General features: G+C 32.9%; 1 protein-coding gene across 4 annotated transcripts; it reads left to right on the plus strand.

Annotated features, from left to right (window-relative positions):
- The first annotated feature begins 121 nt into the window (after positions 1-121).
- On the plus strand, positions 122-22551 carry Chsy (Chondroitin sulfate synthase). 4 transcript variants are annotated; one of them, XM_029308133.2, is made up of 8 exons: positions 122-207; positions 11605-11697; positions 12457-12639; positions 12735-13446; positions 17275-17415; positions 17779-17959; positions 20009-20365; positions 20845-22551. In XM_029308133.2, exons 3-8 carry the CDS (start codon positions 12509-12511, stop codon positions 21798-21800), a joined length of 2478 nt encoding a protein of 825 aa, XP_029163966.1. In that variant the 5' UTR covers positions 122-207; positions 11605-11697; positions 12457-12508; the 3' UTR covers positions 21801-22551. The 4 variants fall into 4 exon arrangements, with proteins under 4 accessions (XP_029163966.1, XP_029163968.1, XP_029163969.1 ...); XM_029308135.2 differs by having other exon boundaries at positions 12498-12639; XM_029308134.2 differs by lacking the exon at positions 122-207 and adding an exon at positions 4718-4924.
- Positions 22552-23206: the final 655 nt, after the last annotated feature.

Consider the following 23206-nt stretch of genomic DNA (forward strand, 5'->3'; position numbering starts at 1 on the left):
TTTGACCAATTAGGACGAAGAAGTCTTGCCTCCTGATTGGTCAATTAAATTCCTTTGCTCCAAGAGTAGGATCTCTGAACGCATCTTCAGTCGTGCCAATTTAAAATTTAGAAGTTGCCAGTCTGCGTCGATAACGTCATGTTGAACTTCTTTTCATCCGGCTCCTTCATCGATGAGGTGCTAGAAGATCTTGCTGCGCGCTATTTTGTAAGTAACAATCAATTTTTCTATTGTTAATAATATAAAATAGTAATTTATTAAGAAGATAAAATGTCCGTGTTTGTTATTTTTGAAATATATGTTTATATAATAGATATATATGAACGTAATATATACATATATGTATATAGAATGTATTATGCGCGCGAAAATCTTGTGTTGTGTGTATGTTTTTTTTATTTTCTTTTCGAAGCGTAAACATCCTTGCTTTTACTACCTTATTCTGAGATAATATAATTAGGTGATATAATTGATAATATAATGAGATAATATAATTAGATTTGATATATATATATATATATATAAACGAGTTTTTTGCATAAAATTAAATCGTTGCAAATATATATATATATATATATATATATATATATATATATAATATGCAAATTTTATGTGAGCTTGCTGCGTCATTTTTAGATTTAAATTTTCAATAATTAATTAAAATTAAATATTTTTCTTTCCACGCACATACATTTTTTATCAGTGCATATATCATAAAAAATAAAAAAAGCCTATAGTTTTTGTTAATATATACAATTATATTGTAAAATGTAGTTTTTGTTTATATTGTAATATGTAGTTTTTGTTTTTAAACATGCAACTAATAGGTGAAAATTTCTCACTAAATTGTTTAATTCTACAATTTATAAAAAATTACACTTATTAATTTACAAATTAATTAATACAATTATATTATTAAACACAATTCTCTGTTATTCATTGAATTTCATTTATCGATCTGCAAACACGATAAACACAGTTAGCGTTGCATGATGTAATAAGTTGATCGTCTTTTTGCCGGAAATACTTTTTATAACTGTACATTAAAAAAAATTTATTGAATTCAAATAAATATGTTTATTTCAATAGTGCTAAATAAATTATTTATCTGAAACTAATAATTTATTAATTTGATGTGAAAAATATGTATTTGATATAAGAAAATCTTTTTCAAAACAAATAAATATTTATTTGTTTCAAATAAATAATTTATTAGGCAGCATTGAAATAAAAATATTTATTAATTTAATAATTTTTATCAGTGTATTCATACTTAATATATAATTATAAGTAGCGGTGCAAAAAAGAAATAAAGAGCTTTAAAAAGCTCACTGCGTTTCTACACTATTTTTTTCTATATATAAATATACGTTTATATAATATTTTATGAAATTTGATGTTTATAGCTGAGTTCGACACAAAAAGCTATTTCTTTTTTTATTACATTTTTCACACATTCGTGCTTCCTATATAAAATAAACATTCGCTCGTCGAATTTATTCGGATTTATCGTCCGTTTCGCCTCTAACATGGTTCTATGACCACGTCGAGATCCGGGTAATAAATTTAATAAATGACATTTCGCGTTTCTCACATGGACACGCGAGCGGCTCCTACGCATAGCAGTTCCTTCGTGTCTTAATCCGATCGTTACAGTCTATCAAGAATCGAGCGCGACGAATGAGAGATAATGCGAAATTCACGAAGCATAAAGGTATATAGTTCAATTCGCCTCTATTCTATTTCGACGGAACTTCCTGCTTTGCAGACACGCAGCTATAGCGGACCCGCATATAACGGCGGCTTCTCTAGAAGTGCGTTCTTATATATACCGGGTGGGAGCGTTTAACGATGCGAGCACTCGCAATGTGATGTCACGCACATGTGCGTCCGATACAAAGTTGAGCTTCATTATCGTCGTATATATATAGAGATGTAGAGAGTTCGTCGCTTGCGATTATTATACGCGCTTTCAAGTGACATTTGAGAGCTCTGCGAAAAGATTTCACAATTGCTATACACATATTGCATTTCTCTATGTTAAGTAAATATAGAGAAGCTGCGCCGCAATTAAATTTCTCATTTGATAAAATTAAGCTTCTTGTAGTGTTTGTCGCTTTGCGACTAATCTAGCGATTTTCTAATTAATTTCATTAATTCGCGTATAATTACGGTGCCCATTCGTCCTTTATTTTAAGGGATAATTCTTTATTTTCAGTTGTCCTTTATATTTATTTATTTTTTCAAAACTCAATTTTGTTCTTTATTTTTTTAGAGTTTTAATGTTTAATGTTGTAATATTAAAATTAGAATTTGTACAAAACTATAGAACATGTTTACAAAACCAAAGGATTTTTGTTTTAACATAGTCGAATCACTTTGATCGCAAACTGATTTGGAAACATGTTGAAATAAAGCCCTAAATTTTTTAGGGGTCCTTTAATTTGTCCTTTATTTCCTCTCAGAAGATATAGTCACCATACACAGAGAGAATTTTCGCTTAGAATTTACTCTCTTTTTCTCTCTCTCTCTCTCTGAAAATCATGATAATCAATATGATATTGGAAAAATTTGATAAGAGTTTCTCTGATTAATATTTATTACAATAAAAAATATTAATAAATCTATCACAATAAGATATAAAATATGTTCGATTAATTTTATTATATGTATATAATTTATTATGTATATATTATTTTTTATTGTGGTAAATATTAATCACAGAGAAACTCTTATAAAATTCTTCCAATGTCTCACGATTACTATGATTTTCAGAGTAAATTCTAAGAGAAAATTCTCTCCGTGTACACATAATTAATAATTTCGAAGAGATGTAGTGTATTGAAAAAGAATTGATAAATCGGTAACACGCGCGACCGAAATTACTTAATCAATTAAGAATCGAATCATCGAATCTCATTGTTATAATCAATCGCACCAGAGAGAATTGTAGGGTGTCGAGAAACGCCGTTATCGTGTTGTTACGATATCAGATGCTGAAGCTATTTAAACGCGTTTAGCCAATCTTTCAATTCGCCATTTTCCGGTTCATTAAAGATTCAGATGCGATCGACACAAGATGAATCGATAGACCAACGTCGATAGAAGATTGCACGATGAGCATAGACGAAGCAGGGAGAGAACGAGAGAGAAAGAGGATTGAATGATTGAATATTTATTTAAATATTTCATGTGTTGTCGTGCGTTCACTTCCGTGCGGGATGGGATTAATGAATCGCTCTAATGATCCAATCAACTTGTAAACGTGCTGTGTCATTTGAAGAGCGGAATGCGCTTCGTGTACTTACGATTAGTGAAAATGACTCATCATCATCCCCGTATACGGATGATGGTGGTCGATGACTGCTGGGCGTTTTGCATACTGTCATTATGTGTAATTTTTGATCGCTATTGTGTCGCACTTACACTCTCTGTCTTGTACAATCTGTAGGACGGATTTTAAACAATAATTCAGTGGCAAACAAATAATCCTTCAAGCGCGAGCTTACGATTGTTTGCTGCAATCAAAGCGGAGATTCAAGCGCAGAAGTCTGATTTATGTCTCTGTTGTCAACTGCACTTATCTCGATGTCTTAATGTTTTGTTTTCATTTCTTTCAAGTTACATTTATGAAATATAATCGATTTAATTGAAAATTTAATTAAACTTTTGTTAATATTCTTTTCAATTCTTTTCAATTTTTTCAGATAAACGTGAAATGTGAACGCAATTAAATTAAATTGAACAATTCTGTCCAAGAACATCAGCAATGTTACAGAAGATATGTGTATTAACTTTTGAAATTTGTGTAAGTTTGATCTAAAGTAGACTTTATCAAAATTTTAACTTAATCGCTTAAATTACCGGATGCTGAAATTGGAAAATGAGTGACGAATGACGATCTTCCTTCCGACTATTTTCGTTAAAAAAAAAAAAAAATAAACTCCGAATACGCGCAGAAATTATCGTAAACATTCGAATCTTAGAGTGAAAAAATTAGAAAAAATCGTATTAGCGCAAACGTCCAAAATTCAAGCATCAGCTGATTGTCAGCAAATCTGACATTTGGCTGCTCCGAAACGTTTGCTGTATTTATAAAGCTGTCTCCACTGGAGTAATAACGAGCAACTTTTTGTTACTTATTGTTGCTGACAACATTTTGTCCATACTGAAGCACCATAATTATAGAAACATTTGGGTTTTGTTCCTATTTCTGTTTTAACCGCGACTGTGTCGCTGAAAATTGAAGGTCTATCCTGAAGAAACATTTTTGTTTCTTCGCGACTTGCTAATTTCTCTTTAGTGGCAACTTTTGTTGCTGAGAACAGAAACAGTAAGAAACTTTAAGAAACTTTTGCTAGCAACCAGCAACTTTCTAAAGAAACATAGAACATCAACAAAGAGTTGCTTGTTGTTGCTCCAATGAAGACGTAGCTTAAAAGCCGGCAGTTCGCAATTCCGGCAATGCTCAAACACAAGCGGAAAGCGAGCCGGAGGGAGATTCCACGGGTCTCTCGAAGATTGTCGAGGTCAGGTCGGACTCTGGCTTAAGCGTACACATATTATTACCGTGAACCATCGCGCGATCAGGCCGAAGTAACAAAGACGGTTCGTCGAAAGGAAGGGAGTCGTCGCGTCCCATCGGTCGAAAAGTTCTTCGGCTTTTGCCGCCTTGTTCGACTCATCGAATCGGTTCCACCCGGGGCTAGGGTCTCTCTCTGCGCTCGCTCCGTCGTCCGGCTGCCGGTTCTGGTCCCTCTTCGGTCTCAGTCGCGGCGGTGGCATCCTGCTGCACGCAACGCGCGCGTCTCGGCCCGATTCGAAGAGCGGTTCATCATCGCCGCTTGCTTCCGCGCCGGTTTTAATCAAATCACATATTTCCGGCGTTGGTGAGGGGTGCTCTCTTTACAGCCGCCGCATCTCCGTAAGTTTCCTCGCAGATTAATTTGAATTATACTCTCCGATACTCGTGATCGCGTAGCCTTTATTAATCCGTGGTGTGTGACCACTTCTGAAATTTTAATAATTAAGAAAACAAGAGATATTATTGCGATACATTACTTTCTTATCATAATCGTTGTTTCTTTTTATTTATAATCATGTGAAGAAAATATATATATATATATTTTTCTTAATTTATTGAAGGTTGTCTTTGGCAAACGAATTGTCTCGAAAGAAGAGAGAAAAATTGTCCTTTTTGGTAAAATATTTTCTTGTCTTCTCTCTTAAATATAATTACAACTCTCTCTTTCTCTCTACTTAAATCTTAGAGAAGTGATAAGTCGATTAAAACTGCATTACAGAATTATAAAAAAAAAATAAATAATTGACAGTAAATCGATTGTTCAGAGAAGAAGAGACCGTCAGAAGTTGCGTTTATAAAGTGTCATCTGTGAGTGAATTCGTGTGGATCCGATTTTGTGGTTTTTGGTGATTTATAATTGTTGGAGCAAAATTATAACGCCTGCGTGCGACATTTTTCGTCATGAAAGGTCAAAACACCACGTGCGCGAATGGAAACAAGGTCCCGTGGGTGGGATCGATGATAAAAACGGTCGGTGATGTTCTAATAAAAAGTAAGTTCCTGGAGAAAGAAAGAGAGAAATTTATTTTTGCTTCTGATCATATATTTCACGGAAACGCGGAGATGACGTGTACGTAACTATTAAATGAAAATAAATAAACTTGTGCCTTTTTTAAGAAAATGAAATTACATAGATGATATATTTGATTTTTTCAATATATATGTTGAATATGTATGTTAAATATATATATGTATTTTTCACATCAAATCAATATTATTAATTTCATATAAATGATTAATAAGACAGTATTGAAATAGATATTTATTCAAATTTAATAAATTTTTTTCAGTCTATATATGTATAAATATATATATATTGTTTTTTAAAAATAATTTTTATAAACTCTCTTTATAATGCAATCATTTTTCCATTCTTATTGTTTGATTATATTAATCTGCTGATATAGCTCATTTAATTAGCGATGAAATGGCATGTCGAATGTAATGAATCTGAATTAATGTAGCAAGATAATAATTCTTCATTTTAATATCGAATTGATTTTTCTCAAATTTTTATATTGCTTTTTATAGCAAGAATAAGAAATATGGAAATATCTACTTGATTAATTGCACATTAGAAATTTTGAGGGAACTTCAAAGATCAATTTTTGCATCATTTTTCGTCATATCGTTCAAAAGACAAACTGTTCATAAAACAGTAAAATGATTTACAAATTATATTATGTGATAAAAAATATTAAAATGTTATTCTATCATATTAACATTAAACTATATAATTTTTCAATGATTGCAAGATAGAACTCCCCATAATCTCTATTTGCTAAAATATTTTTTGTTTTCAAATTAGATTAGGTGAGATTAAAATTATATAAGGGAGATTATTAATATATATAAAAAATTAATATAGATAAAAAAAATTTCATAAATGTGAGTCAAACTCGCATATCATCTCAACATAGAAATATTTACGATAAAATTCCGATTAACGGACCTAGAACGCCATTCGAGGAGATACAGTTAAAGTTGTACAAGTGCACGATAAGATTAGATTTGAAGTTCAAGATCTATAATTATATTTGGAAATATACACGTCCCAGAGTTACTGTATCACTCGTTAATGGGAAATTCTTGAGGCGATTTTTCCTCAGCGAAAATGTCCAGGCACCAATAATTTTCGAGTTATAAACGATTGAAAATGAAAGCTTTTTTGTAAACTAAGCCTTGTGAAAATAAATTATTAACAAAACTACATTTTTAAGTTAATTTCAGGTAAAGTTTCCTTTATTGAATTTTAATTTAAAACTTAATTACAAAGATACATGATTTCAAAAATTGGTAACATTAAAAAAATTATGATCCTCCTCGACATTTTCGCTGAGGAAAAATCGTCTTCAAATAACCTTAGGTCTCCCATGAACGTATGATACATTTGGGACACCCTGTATATATGTATATTAGATTCTAAAAAACGAAGCTCTACTAACTAAAGCATGAGAAATAAAGTCGTTTGATGAACGACGAGGCAATTTGCTATGGTTCGCAGCTGTATCGTGATCCGCGAAAGAGTCGATGACTTCCTCTCTTCGGTCGTCCAGTTTCTACCGGTCGCGAGAGATCGAATCTTCCTCTCTCTTCGATTCCGTACCGCGACCGCGACAATCTGGTCATATAGCCGTCATCTGCGGTCAGACGTACGATTCTGCGTCTGGTCGTCTGTGGGAACAATTAGCGAAGAAGATCCTCTCTTTCTTTCGTTCGAGTGACGACCCGATCTGAAGAGCATGCAGTCCCATCATCGCATCTTCGTCGCGTTAATGCAAACCGACGGTTTTCACGGCCGACTAACCGCGACGCGTCTTCAAACACTCGTTCGTTTTGTTATGAGAAGCTACCAACCGCTTTCGCGAGAGTTCCATATGCATGAAACAAATTTCTATATTACTTGACGTTGCGGATTACCCGATGTCTTATGAATATTGATATGTCTGTGTCCATTGTGGTAGGTCTATTTTTAATATTTGCAAGAGGAACGACGAAAGGCGAAATTTCTTTTCAATCTACAGTTATTTTTTACGATATATATGTATATGTATATTTAAAATTGATATAAACAGTTATAAATTTAATATTCAATATTTGTTTTATTTAAAAATTTTTTTGTAATTCTTCTGAAATTAATTAATATTAAAATTGAACGTTTTTAAAAATATCAGTTCATCATTATATACATATATCGTATAAAAGGAGAAGTTTTTTCTCTCTAGCTTTGCAGAAGCAAAATATATAAATAATAAAATTTAATTTCGTATAAAAGAAGATTAATTTGAAGTAACTGCGTAGACTGGATAAAAAATTTTGCTTTAAGATTAATTTAGCATAATTTGTTTTATGGAGCAATTGACATTTATAAAAACAAATATATTTTTTAGCTATAATATATATAATTCATATTTACGTAAGCCTAAAAAAATATCTAGCATCAACTTAACGAAGATTTACTTGGCGACAAGAATTCTTCACACAAAATTCATGAAATTTCTTGCTTTCTCGTTTCTCAATTTTTCAATAAAAAAATTAATTTTTATCTTTTTCGCGAGCGATTAAATATAACACAGAAAGAATTTATTCTTAGAATTTACCCCGAAAATTGTGATAATCGTGGGACGATATGATGTTGAAAGAATTTTATAAGAATTTCTCTCTGATTAATATTTATTATACAATAAAAATATTAATATCTATCACAATAAGATATAAAATATGTTCGATTAATTTTACTATGTATGTATACATATTAATATTTTTCATTGTAATAAATATTTTAATCAGAAAAACTTACTTTAATCAGAAAAATTCTTTAAATACCATATTGTCCTACGATTATCATGATTTCCAGGGTAAATTCTAAAAGAAAATTCTCTACATATATTTTAAATATAAGAAATTAATCTTCTCACAATGAAATATTGAATACGAATTCAATGTGAATTTTCTGGAGCAACACAATCGATCGTTTCTTACCTTCTCTTTTTTCCATAATCCCGCTCTTTCGACGACATGTCTCCGCCGTCGTGGCACTTAAAGTGTAATTCCATTTTAAAGGACCGCCTTGACCTAAAATGCATCGCTTCCTCATTTTGTAATCAGCTAGACGGCTCCGAACGCACCGATCTAGCGGCGCTCTTCGGCTCTGACTTTCGGCTTAAACCGGTTCTCCCGCCTTTCTTACGTTCCTCTACTCGAGTTCGTTCGCGCACATCACTCCGGAGCGTATCCTTTAACGGGACGAACACCGGGATTTCGTCGATTTCAACAGCCGAGCGTGTAAATCGCGATTACCGAGTGTACGGCTACTCCTCTTCGACGGAAAGATTCGATTGACAAAGCACGATTTTTTACCACAACACGGTTCTTGCATTCGATCAGCATGGTTTTCTTCTTCTTTGGATACCGGAAGAAGCGCAGAAAGAGTCACCGATCGTAATCGAGAACTCGGTACGCATTTCTTTCCGTTTTAAATGACAATTGATTGCTGATCTTTCCGGTATCGGTCGGTGATTTTGCATCCGCGAGATGTTTATGTGCAAATTTTTTTCTTGTGAAAAATATGTGATTTGTGTGCAAATTTAATTTGTTCACACCGTAGAAATAAAATTAATTTATTTACATAAATATAAAATAAGTGTAAACATTATTTTTCCATTTCTCTTAATATAAAATAAATTTTACAACGCGTAATAAGTATAAAAAATTATTCTTTTTTGGTGAAAAATATGTGATTTGTGTGTGCGAATTTAATTTGTTGACACAGCATAAATAAAATAAATTTTACGCAAATAATAAGTGTAAAAAATTATTTTTCTATTTCTCTCGGGATAAAATAAATTTCACACCGTAATAAAAATTTTGTTGTAATACTTATTACATGATGGAAGCTATGGAATAAATGCGAGGATATCATGTGAAATTTATTTTATCCCGAGCGAAATATGCATGCGGTGTTTAATGAGAAAAAATATGCCACGTTAACGTGTGCTTCTTTAATGCGAGCTATAATTGGAAGATGACTCTAAATGATTATTCGTGAATAATTTAATAAATATGCAAGAAACGAGGAAGATTGAACGTTAGATTAGAGCGAATTTGAATCGCTCGTTATAATGATAACGTATGCATAAGATTGCTGACCTTTGAAAGAATTTTTAAGGGTAAATTATGCGTATCTTTCTCTCTCGAATAATTCTTGTGTAATATGTGTGAACGGAAGCATGCGTGCGAAAATGGCTTAAAAACAATCAACGATAATAGTCGGTCACGATTCTTATAAATAATGAATTAGTGAGGAAAACGTATTATTACATAAGCTCAATTATCCATCAATTGTTATCTTGATTTTCGATTGGTATCTTAATTTTTTCAAGCATTATCTCAATTTGTTTCAATAATAATATCTGAAATATCACCTGAAGAATCAAATCCAGGTGTTAGAAAAATTGCCGCACATGTGTATTACGTTAAATAATTACGCAAAATTACACAATATTATGTTAATTTGACATTCTCTCGAGAAATGTTGGAAGAAAAATCTTTCAAAATTATTTAGTCGCGAAAAACAGCCGGCGAATTTACGTGCGCGATCTTTGTGGTTCACATCAGATAGAATAGCAAAAATTGGTCGAAGAGCGAACTCATTTTTCACAGTTATTTCATCGATATATGTATATGGTATGCACGCGTACGTATATATTAGCTGACCCGAAACCGGTTTCGGCAAGAATCGAGTCTTTGTCTACGCCGATTTCAAAGAGAATAAATTTAAGATAATGACGTGGATGCGCAATTTAGGATGAAGGGTTCAAAATAAAGGAAAAAAATTATACCTTGGTCTCTTTTAAACTTTGCGGCGAAGATCGATCTAAGTTTCGCAAAAAATGTTCACTGTGCAATGGCTCTTTTGCTGAACAAATATTTGATCATCCAATATTTTCTTTTCCCCGATTGCAAATATTGGTTACGATTAATTTGACTAAAGTGACAGAGAAAAACAAGAGACGTACTATTCGGAGTTAATAAATATATTTGGTCAAAAAAATTCAGTTATTTAATTACAGATATTAATACGAAAAATACTTAGAAGAAATAATATAAAATACTTTACATACATATATGCTTAAGTAATCTGCGCAAATGGAATGTCGTATTCCTGGATCGTGAAAATAACAGAACCGGCGCGATTAATTCGTCGAAGAAAGTCTTGTAACGGCGTCGGGTTCTCATTTCTAGACACACTATTTCGTTCGTTATACATTTCATGACATTCTAGGTATATATGTAAACAGAGTCTCGCTTTGTTCCCATTTTCGTTATCGTGAGTCATAGATAGGGTGGAGCATTAAATATACTTAAATGCAGAAATATTTTTCTGGAATCCGTAATCTATATATATGTGTCGGTTTTGCGCGATACATAAATATATAAAAGTCCCACATTAAAGAGATTTAAGGTTTCTTATATATATATATATATATATATATATATATATATATATATATATAAATTAAAAACAATATAATATACAATATATAAGTTAAATTGCATATAAATCAATAAGCATTTTATACAGAAAACTAAAAATTATAACTAACATGATAATTGCATAAAATATAACATAAAAGATTTGGAAAATAATTGGAATTGCTAAAACACAAATTATTTGAAATGGAATCATATGGAATCTTATCTTATATACTAATTGACTTCATGTTGTTCGAGCTGATATAAAAAGATAATGTATCTTTTTGTCGATGTCATGATTGGCGTTATAATGAAGCGTTGATCGCAAACAATACTTGATGGTGAAAAATGGCTGAGTATTAATTGCTGATGTTGATTTGAGTGAAAAATGGCTGAGTATTAATTGCTGACGTCCATTTGAGTTTTCGCTTAATATGCTTGCGACCTCGTTCTTCATGTAGCTGTACATATTGGATTTAATTCTTTGTGGCTATTAATTTTCAATGACTCGTTTTAATATTTTATAATCCCCTTTGCGCTTTCAGATCCTCGCAGGCAGATGCATTTCGATCATATAATATCATCGAAATCACTGACGCGATATGGCAATTCTCTTCACCTTGAAGCAAAAATTTGATGTGAGTTTTGCTGTGATATATTTATATTTATTCATTATATAAGTTAAAGTTCTTACTGAATTTCGATGTAACGCGAATAATTAAATTTGCGGTTCTTGAGTAAAAAGAGAAATGACTAATCGACTAAAAGGCAGTTTCGCGAAGAGAAACAAAGTTCAAACAGTCAAAGTGTTTACTTTACAAATAACACAGGACGAAAATCAAGGCCTACTTTATTTCCAGAATTTGTTTGCTTCAAGCACATATTGCTTCTCTTTTTTTCCAAGACAGAATGCCATCTGTCTCTTGTAAGAGAATATTTCTTATTTTATTTAAAATTTAAAATCTATAGTCATGTATATTAATGACATATTTATTTATATAGTGTATAATGAATATAATTTATAATGAAATAAAATAAAGTATAATGTATTTTGAATATGGAAATTATAATACATATTATACATGCGTATAATGTATAGTAAATATAATGGTTTCGTATAATATAAGAGTAATTTACATTGAAAAGCTTACATTTTAATATTTAATCATATCGATTAAATAAATGTAGAATTCTATAAAAAAATAAATATTTATGTAGAAAATAACAGAGATTAAATAACGTTGTATTTGTATGCAATTATATTTTGGGAGAAAGATAGGGGAGAGAAATGAATAAAAATTATAATAATAAATAATAAAGGAAAAAAAGATATTTAATTTGATTTCTTTAATTCTACTATCTAAACTAAACTAATGCTGAACAAATTTTCTTCTCAGATGCTCTCTACATCTTGAAAAACATCCTTCCGTTTTAGCAGCGGTCGGAACGATGGGATTGCCCAAGGGATATTCTTCAGCGGGGTTAATTACTATACCTGAGTCGGCAATCTCGGCGAACCCCATGACCATGATGAACCTGACCGAGGACCCAGGGACCCCTGAAGAGCGCAAATGGGAGAGGTGACGTACCACCCAGTGATGCGGAAACGGCGTGGACTGGGCAGCGCCTTTCTGGGCCTCTTCGTAGGCCTGATCTTGGGTTTTCTGATCCTCAGCTATCGTCTTACTGTCTCCAATCAGCAACAGCAGTTCGCCATCTGGACTTCCATGCCTGGTTTACGATCACCACCAAGAGCGTCGGTTCGAAACGTACCAAGGTTAAATGACGACGAGCGAATCAACAGTTCCACCTCGAGTCTGTTGTTCGTAGGCGTGATGACGGCTCAAAAGTACTTGGACACACGAGCCAAGGCCGTCTACGAGACCTGGGGCAAGGAATTACCCGGCAAGATAGCCTTCTTCTCGTCGGAATCCTCGACGATACCCGAAAACTGCCCCGATTTGCCGTTGGTGCCGCTTCCGCGAGTGGACGATACCTATCCGCCGCAGAAGAAGTCCTTTATGATGTTGGAGTACATGTGGAGCAACTTCGGCGATCGTTTCGAGTGGTTCTTGAGGGCGGACGATGACGTATACGTAAGGACAGATCGGTTGGAGAAGCTGCTGAGATCCGTCGATTCCAGAAGAGCGATGTACATCGGACAAGCCGGCAGAGGCAACTCGGAAGAATTCGGGCTGCTGTCGTTGGAGTACGATGAGAATTTCTGCATGGGTGGTCCCGGGGTGGTCCTGTCCAGAGAGACTCTCGGGAGGATCGTACCGCACATCAAGTACTGCCTGCGCCATTTGTACACCACCCACGAGGACGTCGAGCTAGGCAGATGCGTGAAAAAGTACGCGGGAATTCCTTGCACTTGGAGTTACGAGGTAATTGTCTTCCGAGTTTCTAATGTATATGAAAAAGTGAGTTACTGTGATTGTATACAGATAAAATGTAACACAGATAAAAGAATATTTCTTTACAAATGCGAACAAGAGCGACAAAGTAGTGATGATAGATAATTCTTATAAGAGGAGAGTTTATTTTTTTTAACTTTTCGTCTTAAAATATTTTTAAAAATATAACAAAATCTCATGTTGCATATTTCAAAAGTAAATATCACATAACTTGAACATGTGAGAATTAGATCATTGAATCAGGAAATAAATAATTTACTACAATTTTTGAGTAAATAAAAATAAAATAAATTTAAGAGAGAGAGAGAGAGTATAAATATATCGCAGTCTATCGATTCGTTCGTTTTATCACCGAGAATGTACGGTACGTCTTATTGTAGTACGTGGATTGGTATTTCGACTACTTTTTATCTTATCGTAAGGCGCTTAAAGTACATGTTAAATACTATCTCGTTGATCAACACATTATTGCACCTTCATGTCATACATACTCGATCGTCCATTTTTTAATATCAAGACAATAACGTAACTTGAATGAAATCTCGAAGACAATTATAATATATTTTTGATACGGATAAAAATCTCCAATTAAATCGGTTGTTACAGAATTTAGTTCGAATTCTTTTTTTAGAATTCAATTTGGAAATATTATTTATATATTATTCTTATTACTTGTGTATTCGCTATTTTTTTATAAATTTTAAAATTGATTTTGCTATTGTATCGATTAAAGTTAATAGGATATACCAAGCCATAAAGCAGGATTTTTCTTCTCATGCTTAAAATTCTACGAACTATGTGACCCGTATTGTATTGTTACCCGAAACCGAAGCTATTTTAGTCGTTTTATCTTCCTTGTCTCAAAGGTTCTCTGTACGAGCCTTTAGAAACGGCTAATGATTTCGTGATTAATGCGTATGTATTAGGCAGATTAGACACGTATCACAAGGAATAGCAATCAACTCGCTCTTTTTAATCCCGATAATATACGTTCATTTCGCGATCGTTAATGGATAATTGACGTAAATAATTGATTTCCTCGCGCGTTTGTTCGCGTTAAGTATTCACGTAATCTCGGGATATACGCCAGAGAATTAATTTTCTTTTTCAAAGAATTAATTTTCTTTTTCTTTTTCTTTTTCTTTTAAATCGCAGATTTCGCGTAACGCGTTACATAATTGGGAATCAGAGCGCAATGCTCACATAACGGGTGTACCCCTACTGTGTTGTATATTTTACCGGTTTAAATACTTTACGCGTCTGCATTATGCAGCCCGGGTTAGAATTAGATGGATTAGATACACGAAAGGTACAATGCATACAAAGATGAGGATGTTAGTCGTTAAGTAAAAGTGAATCGTACCCTGCTAACCTAGTGGCTAGATCGAGCCCATTCTTCTTCATCTTGACACTCGGTTGTAATCGCTTAAATAACAGTTTGCTCGAACCTTCGTGATAATCAAATAGAATTGATGCGCAAATCTGCAAAAAAACAGATCTGCAGAAGGAAATGGAGATTTCGAAATGAATCAAGGCGAAATTTACTTACAAGAAATTGCATAACAATTTAATTGCGAAATATATGCGATATGACTTTCTCCAAATGAATAATATCGGTTTCATACATTTATTGTTGGTGCTGATTATCCATTATATTCATCTTCATCAATTTTTTTGCACATCAAAATCAGTAAAAATATACATTGTCGAAAATATCTTAGAAATTTTCAATGCTATTATCTCGTGTTTTCCCAACGATTTTTTACCTGATTTTTAACCGGGGGGATGCAATCATCAATTTTTCTGTTTCGAAATTCTTATTACAAATTGTGCCTGATTTGAACATAATTTGCAATAAAAATCTCAAAATAAAAAATTGGAGTTGGTTCCATATTGCATGACTGCGTCCATGTATATTCCATTATATGCGAAAAATAAATGTATTGTTTCCCCTACAAGAGCAATATGGAATTGCAGTTGCCTATGCACTTGCGTGGGTGCATCCTGATGTGACACGCGTTGCAATGATATTACATGTGTGCCGTGACGAAAGGTAAAGTGCACGGATGAGGATGTTACTCGTTAAGGTCCGAGAACAAATCGTAGCCTGCTAACCCACTGCCTGGAGAGAACCATTCGTTCCCGTCTTGACACTCGACGTAAGGTCGAAACACTTATAACAATCAATCCCCGTGTGTACGACACGTATGCTACGTCTGCGCACTATATAGCACTAATGTTTGTATGCTGGCCACTTTTGCGCGCCGTGATTGATTGTTTGACCGATTGATTGATTGATCGAGGCGCGCACGAGATTCGATAAAGGGGATTGACGATCTTGGCAGCATGCCTTTGTTAATTATGCGTTTACTTACGACCGTCGAGATCAACAACGCGCCGCGACGTTAATTCCGCGAAATTACGGGTCTTTAGGGGGACGATAGCGAAAGTTGAATGGAATATTGCGCAAGTGTGAACCACAAACGAGATTTTATTCAATCTCTTCCACGAAACAGATTAATTAAGTGCGTGCGCATTTTCCAGAACAGAAATATTATTCTGTTCATGGAATCACGGTTTATCAGAAAGAAAAATAATAAGTCAATTTGCATTTATCATTTTTATAATTAAGAATTTTTTTTGCACATTAAAATCAGTAAAAATATACATTGTCAAAAATGTCTTAGAAATTTTCAATGCTATTCTTTCGTGTTTATCCAATAGTTTTTTGCCTGATTTATAACCAGGGGGATGCAATCACCATTTTCGAGATTTTGATTGCAAATTGTGCCTGATTGATTCAGATATAATTTGCAATAAAAATTTCAAAATAAAAAAATTGGAGTTGCTTCCATATTCCATAATTGCGTCCATTTTATTAGGGATGATAGGGGGAGGATTAAAGAACAAAATTCATCCTTTTTACATTATAATACTTGGAGCTTGTGACGTTACAAGAGATGCTTGTTTTTAACTCAAGAATCGCCGACGTAATTCTGTGAAACAAGAAACCACCACACCCAGTAACACCTGATTAACACGCTTCGCGGAATCGGTATTTCGGGCGATACGAGTAGCGCAGAGACAATACGAACGTTCTTAATAGTAATTATTGTAGACCGTAGTGCACACATACATACACACACATACATAGGCAGGAAGTTCGTACTTTAACTCCGCTTCTGTCCGCGCTAATTGCCATTTGCCGAGGCTCGCTTGTGCATGCATTCAGACATTCGGGGCGGACTAATACAGCCGTCTCGCGTGGAATCGACAGACGCGATACCATTGTCACGATGATTAAGCGAGAGCGCGATTCAATCGAGTAATTTGTCGTTCTTAAACTCAAAGTTTGGTCCGGCGTGTCGATCGAGGATTATCGAAGAAGGGCGACCGCGAGAATTACCGAATAAGGGTGGCCGCGTTCTTCTGCAAGTTCTGGCACAAAAGATTTTCTTTTACTTTAATTATCTTAATTAACACATTTTTTACAATTATAGTATTCGTTTAATTTATATAAATTTTAAAAATATAAAAAAAAACAATTGATATAATATAAATTAATATAAAAAGAATATATAGAGAAAAAAATTGATGTGATTTGTAAAGTTGCGAATGAAATCAAAGTACGATAATTTTTTTTTGCCTCGATGTTTTTTGAAATATAAAGATATAATGATTTTAATCGTTGTCACGAAAAAAAAAATAAGTTAGGCAGATACGATCATTCTTGAAACTCTCGTATTAAACTCATTCCCCTCACGCATACATTCGATATATCTGCATATATTGCCGTAGATGCAGTCCATTCTTTATCACAACAGCAGCGGAGTTCAGGCATTCACCGGAAGTCTCAAGAAAAAGGAAGTTCATCGTGCCATTACTTTGCATCCTATAAAAAGTCCTCCTCACATGTACAGACTGCACAATTACATGAGGGTTAGTGTCAAGTATTATAATTATGGTAATCATTATAATTACAGGAAAAACTACTGGTATACTACGTTACAATTTTACTTATCCTTAACTGTAGAGTAACCTGTTGATAACCGTTACATGCGTAACGAACAAAGCGTGAACGATGCAAAGAGGAGATCATTTTGCTCTCGCGGTTCTCTCGAATTATACGAATTCTTGATGTTAAATTGTTACTATTAAAAACTGTACCGTTAATATTAAAATTAATAAAATTAACAACGATTAATATTATTAATGTTAAAAAATTAATATTTTTTATTAATATTAAATTATTATCGTCTTTTGTTGATTCTCTATTAAATCTATTAAATTAAACTTTTGTAGGGACTGCGGATACAAGATCTGCAACAAGAGAGGATTCATCTGCATAGAGACATTCATATGATGGCCCAGGAATTAGGAGTTAGCCTTGAAACTTTAAGGAATTACGAAATAGCGGATGGTGTACGTCTTTTTCCGGTTGATCCTAATTCCGAAGATTACCCCGGCGACACGGACATACTAGGTGATTTCTCGCTTCCGCTATCGCAAACCGGCTATAAAAGCCGAACTGTACGTCGTGTGTGCATCTACATGAATATTCATGTCTTATAAAAAGAGAAAGGATAGAGAGTCTATATAATGCTAAATTATCAGTCATTAAACAGCTAAGACTGCCTTTTAGATTATACAAAAATTTACATTCGTAACATTTTTGCATTTATCTTAAATTAATTAATATATTACATAGCTTTGTATATAAAAAACATACTCTTATCTGTCTTCCTCTAAATATCTACATTCATCGATTATTTTCAAGTTTAAATAATCAATAATATATTTGCAAATATTCACAAGTTTACAAACATAAGACTAAAAAATAACAACGATTTGTCATATAAATTTTTTGTTACAATGTTAATGCTTACATAATTTTTTATACTGTTTATATCATTATTTTCCCTCCTCTGTCTACACATTTCTGCAATCTTTCGAAGCATGAGATATTTTCAGAACGAGTCGCACTTTTTATCACATAACTATTACTCGTATATCGCTATTAAATTAACACTTCCGCATTTACATCATGATATACATGACAACCGCATCAAATCATATTCCGGGGGATAGAGGGAGGAAGGGATTATAAACCTATTTGAAACCGGATATGCAATCTTGCGGAGAGACGAGAGAGAATCGCGATGCATGACTTTGTATTTATTATCGCGCTGGATCTTTTCTCGTGTTACATTACATCGTGTTTTTGTTTCTTGTCACAAAATAACCCTACCACAAATATATATATATATATATATATATATATATATAGATTATAAATCTCAGACTGAATTCATGTATCTTACGACGCGTTGCAAATTTCTTATCTTTGAAACCAGAAATTTGCTTTGCAATCGTTGAATTTATTATTCTGTATCTTTTTGTGATTTTAATATATGCACATGTATTTATGCATATATTTCCATTTCAATTTTTGATAATTGCGTGACCTTTGTAGAAAAAAATAAATATTAAAATAATTTTTAATTTGACATTTAAAAAATTGCATTGTTAAGTGATGGCAATATGTAGGCAAAACAGATGATAATAAGTAAGGAAATATAAATATTCAAAGATTTGAAAATTAATTCCTGATATACTCGAGAAATTTACAGAAATAAATTAATCTATTTTAATCAATATTTTTTGTCATGATATTTTAAATTTATTAAGCAATGAGCTTAATAATGATTGACAATTTTATTGATAAATCTGCTCTCAACTGGATCAGTAAATTGATCTAGTATAAAGACGTAAAATGAGTATACACTTTTATGCAACTGGAACGTAAATGATTGAAAGAGTCATATCATTATTATTTCAATCACTTCTATTTCCTATCTTTTGCAGATTTATGCAGCCATCATATTGGTTGATCTACATAATTCTCGTGTATATATAAATCTGCGATAAATATCTAAATTAATCGACTGAAAATGAAGATAAACGTAGAGTTCCAATGTAATTGCAGATGAGATAGCAATTCAAAGATCATTGAAATTTTAAAACAAAATGCTACATTTTGCATAATTAATGCAATTTTAATATATAAGATATGTTCGATTTAATATTAAAACGCTCGACTAAAACTGTCATAAATTAAGAAACAAAGTTTACATTTATATGTCACCTTTTACCTTTCGAGATAAAACTTTGGTTTTTAATTTTAAATCAAAATATATAACTTGAAATATTTTTGTAAGAAATATTGACAGAAATTGAGAAGATGAAATAAAAGTTATTTATACTCTGAGATGTAAAATTTAATTTTATACTTTTACTTATAATTTTAATAATTTAATCTAATAAAGTAATTAATAAAATAATTGAATATAGAGTGGAAAGAAATTTATCGTAATGAATAAATAACTTTTATTTCTTACCAGAATATTTTTAACTGCTCGACTTCAGCTCTATTTCGCGATGCATTTTCAAGAGACGTAATTTTGTGAATTGATGCTAAATAAGGAAACCGGTTGGATTCATTGATTCGTAAAATAAAATTTTGTTTGCGCAGGTGTGCCGACGAGTTTACGTTCGTTCAAACCGACGACGAGCGACGAAGTGATCCCATGGGACTTCCTTTCGAGAGCGGAGTACAGTTTGACCGATTCCAATCCAAGGCGGCGTATTCATAGCGACATCAAGGAGGGTCTGGAAGATATCACGAGGGAGGTCATGGCCTCCATCAATTCCTATTCGCGGCAGCGCGGTCGCGTTGTCGAGGAACGATCAGCCCTTTATGGATACAGAAGGGTGAACTCTTATGGGGCCGACACCATATTAGATCTTCTATTAGTGTATCGGAAGTACCGGGGCAGGAAAGTTACTCTTCCCGTCAGACGACACGTTTATCTCCATCAACATTTCACTGGTACTCTCATCGAGATTTTTATAATTTGTCTTTCGCGCTTTTTATTGCAAAATTGTATACACGTCAAAATCTTATCGTAAATAAAATTATTTTTCTAAAGTCTCTCTGATACATTGAACTTTGGAAAATCAATCGATTACTTTATATTCAGGTAAGGTATTTTTTCTGTATCTCATATTAAATAAAAAAATTGTATATTATATATGTAAACATATTAGTCAAAAAGAAACATTGTTTAAATAGTTAAAAAATTTGAATGCAAATTAATGTACGAAAGAGATTATAAAAAATTTCAACTTTTATCGAATTATAATTAATTTAATCATTATTTAATTATTCTGTTTAAAGTTTAAAATTTAGATACACAATCTAACGCTTATATACTAATTGAATTTGCGATAAATATTGTAAATAACATAAAGCAATAACTATTTAAATTTACTAAGTACTTAATATCTAATCGACAAATGTTCTTGCAGGATTAGAAATACGCGAGACAGTGAATGGAGTCGAAGTTGAATTTCGTCCGAAATCAGATGACAAGTCTATTCACAATTTATTTCACGGTGGTTTTCTGAATCTTAATTTCAACTCGGAGGAGGAAGATCCGGTACGGAGCAAGACCATAAACTTTATCGTACCTCTGTCAGGTCGCTACGAAATTTTCCAAAGGTTTCTTCAGAATTACGAAGACATCTGTTTGACGAGCGGCGAGAAGACATCTTTGCTCGTCGTGCTCTACCAACACAAGAGCGAAAACTCTCTCAACAAGACGATAGATCTGATAGAGAAGCTCAAGTACAAATATCGCACTGCCAGTATAGAGGTTCTGCCGGTTTCCGGAGACTTTTCCAGAGCCAGAGCTTTAGACTTGGGCGTGTCGAGACTGCAGGCGGACGATCTACTGCTGTTCATCGACGTGGACATTGTGTTCACGAGTTCGGCGTTGAACAAGATACGGCTGAACACGCTACCAGGTCGGAGAATGTACTTTCCGATCGTTTTCAGTCAATATGATCCTAAGGTCGTTTACGGCGAGGCCGGAAAGCAGGACAAGTTTACCATAAACGAGATCTCTGGACACTGGAGGCAGTACGGTTTCGGGATCGTCTCTCTGTATAAAAGAGATTATCGTGCCTTGGGCGGTTTGGATCTCTCGATTCAAGGATGGGGCAAGGAGGACGTGGAATTCTTCGAGAAGGCGGTTAAATCGGATCTCGATGTCTTCAGGGCGGCGGATAGGCACTTGGTGCACGTGTATCATGAAATAGAATGCAACAGGGAGCTTTCCAGTCTACAGTTGTCCATGTGTATTGGATCCAAGACCGACACGTACGCCGGGGTCGACACTTTGGCAGACATGATTTACGCCAATCCCAACATATTGCGCTTTGCCAAAGAGAGAAGACAAAAGAGGACCAATCCCGCCGGTTAATCGATTCATTCGAAATCAAAGTGATAAATCTGTGAAATGGGGGCTGTCGAAAATTATATTATTTTGAAAAACAGTTTAATTTTTGCTATAAATTACATATATAAGAGACCTGTGAATAATATGTATCCCATCAAGGTAAAACATATTTTTTTCGTTACGCCTTGGCTTTTTAATTACGGGATATACTAGCTATAATGTGTTAAATTGATGAATGGACCATCAGAACTCTAAACTTCGGTGCCAGAATATTTCGTTACTATTATTTTTTAATTATTTAAACGTTGTAAATATATAGAGTGCGAGACGAACAAATAAAAATTACTATAATTTAACGTGTCACTGTATGACAAAATGTATATATATAATATATCAAAATTTTGATTGAAAATTTTAAGGTTTTAATTGTGAAATAAAGATATTACGCGTAATGATCTTTGAAAAGACTAGATCTGAAAGAGACAATAAAAATTACCAAAGTCATTGTAAACATATTAATAGATTTTTACGTGTGCAAAAATGGTTTCCATTTTCGTTGTTAGTTTATGTAAAACAATATTATTTTTACCGTCAAGTGATCTTTTTTATCGATAAGCTGAAAATAAACCGATATTGTCTACTTTTGCAGTTGCAATTACCAACATTTTTTATAGGAATCAAACGTCACATTTTATAAAATAATCAGTTTAGTAAGTAAGTTTATTATTTATAAATATTATAATAAATAAATGTGATATTATCGTGCCTTTTATAAGTTTCTTTTCTTTTTAAATGTATGTATTATCAATCTGTAAATGCAGATACTCTTTTCAATTATCATTGTACTGAATTTCTTATATATTTACACAGGTAAAAGACTGCAATAATCGCAGAATATCATTCTCACGCTTTGCTAAACGAAGCGTGTTGTTATGTTAAGTAATAATAATCTTGTCACTCTCCTAAAATAAAATATGATATCTAAATATTTAATAATAATTAATAGTAATTAATAATATCATTTTCATATGTTATTAAATTTAGTGAGCGATTCAATATAATACCCTTTTTGTGCCGGCTAAAAGTATTCTATGTATTTTATATTTAACTATATAAATAATGGCATCTGTGTGTGTGGCATTCATAAAGAATGAGTAGATTTACACAAGTCAATTTCTAGAAAAGTCTATATAAATTCTGTATAATATATATATTTGAAAGTTTAAACATTGATGTTATTATTAGCGGAAATTCTGAATATGGAAATCTTGTAGTGCTGCTGTTAAATGAATTACTATTCAGGTAAGTTGATATTACAGTAATGAGATATTTTGAATGGTTCGTAGGACACAATCAAAGCTCCTAAGAATATAATTTCAATCAAGTCGATGTGCATAATATGTATATATATTGCTGAATTATATATATAA

This window comes from Nylanderia fulva, unplaced genomic scaffold, assembly GCF_048542155.1.
Source record: "Nylanderia fulva isolate GAGA-0341 unplaced genomic scaffold, ASM4854215v1 Scaffold12, whole genome shotgun sequence".
Classification (NCBI taxonomy): domain Eukaryota; kingdom Metazoa; phylum Arthropoda; class Insecta; order Hymenoptera; family Formicidae; genus Nylanderia; species Nylanderia fulva.

Bases quoted from the DNA above. Each gene is read 5' to 3' on its own strand.
- Chsy (XM_029308133.2), top strand. From the start codon at position 12,509: ATGGGATTGCCCAAGGGATATTCTTCAGCGGGGTTAATTACTATACCT. The intron at 17,416-17,778 runs GTTAGTGTCAAG...AAACTTTTGTAG, and splicing joins GACTGCACAATTACATGAGG to GGACTGCGGATACAAGATCT. The intron at 17,960-20,008 runs GTGATTTCTCGC...TTGTTTGCGCAG, and splicing joins CGGCGACACGGACATACTAG to GTGTGCCGACGAGTTTACGT.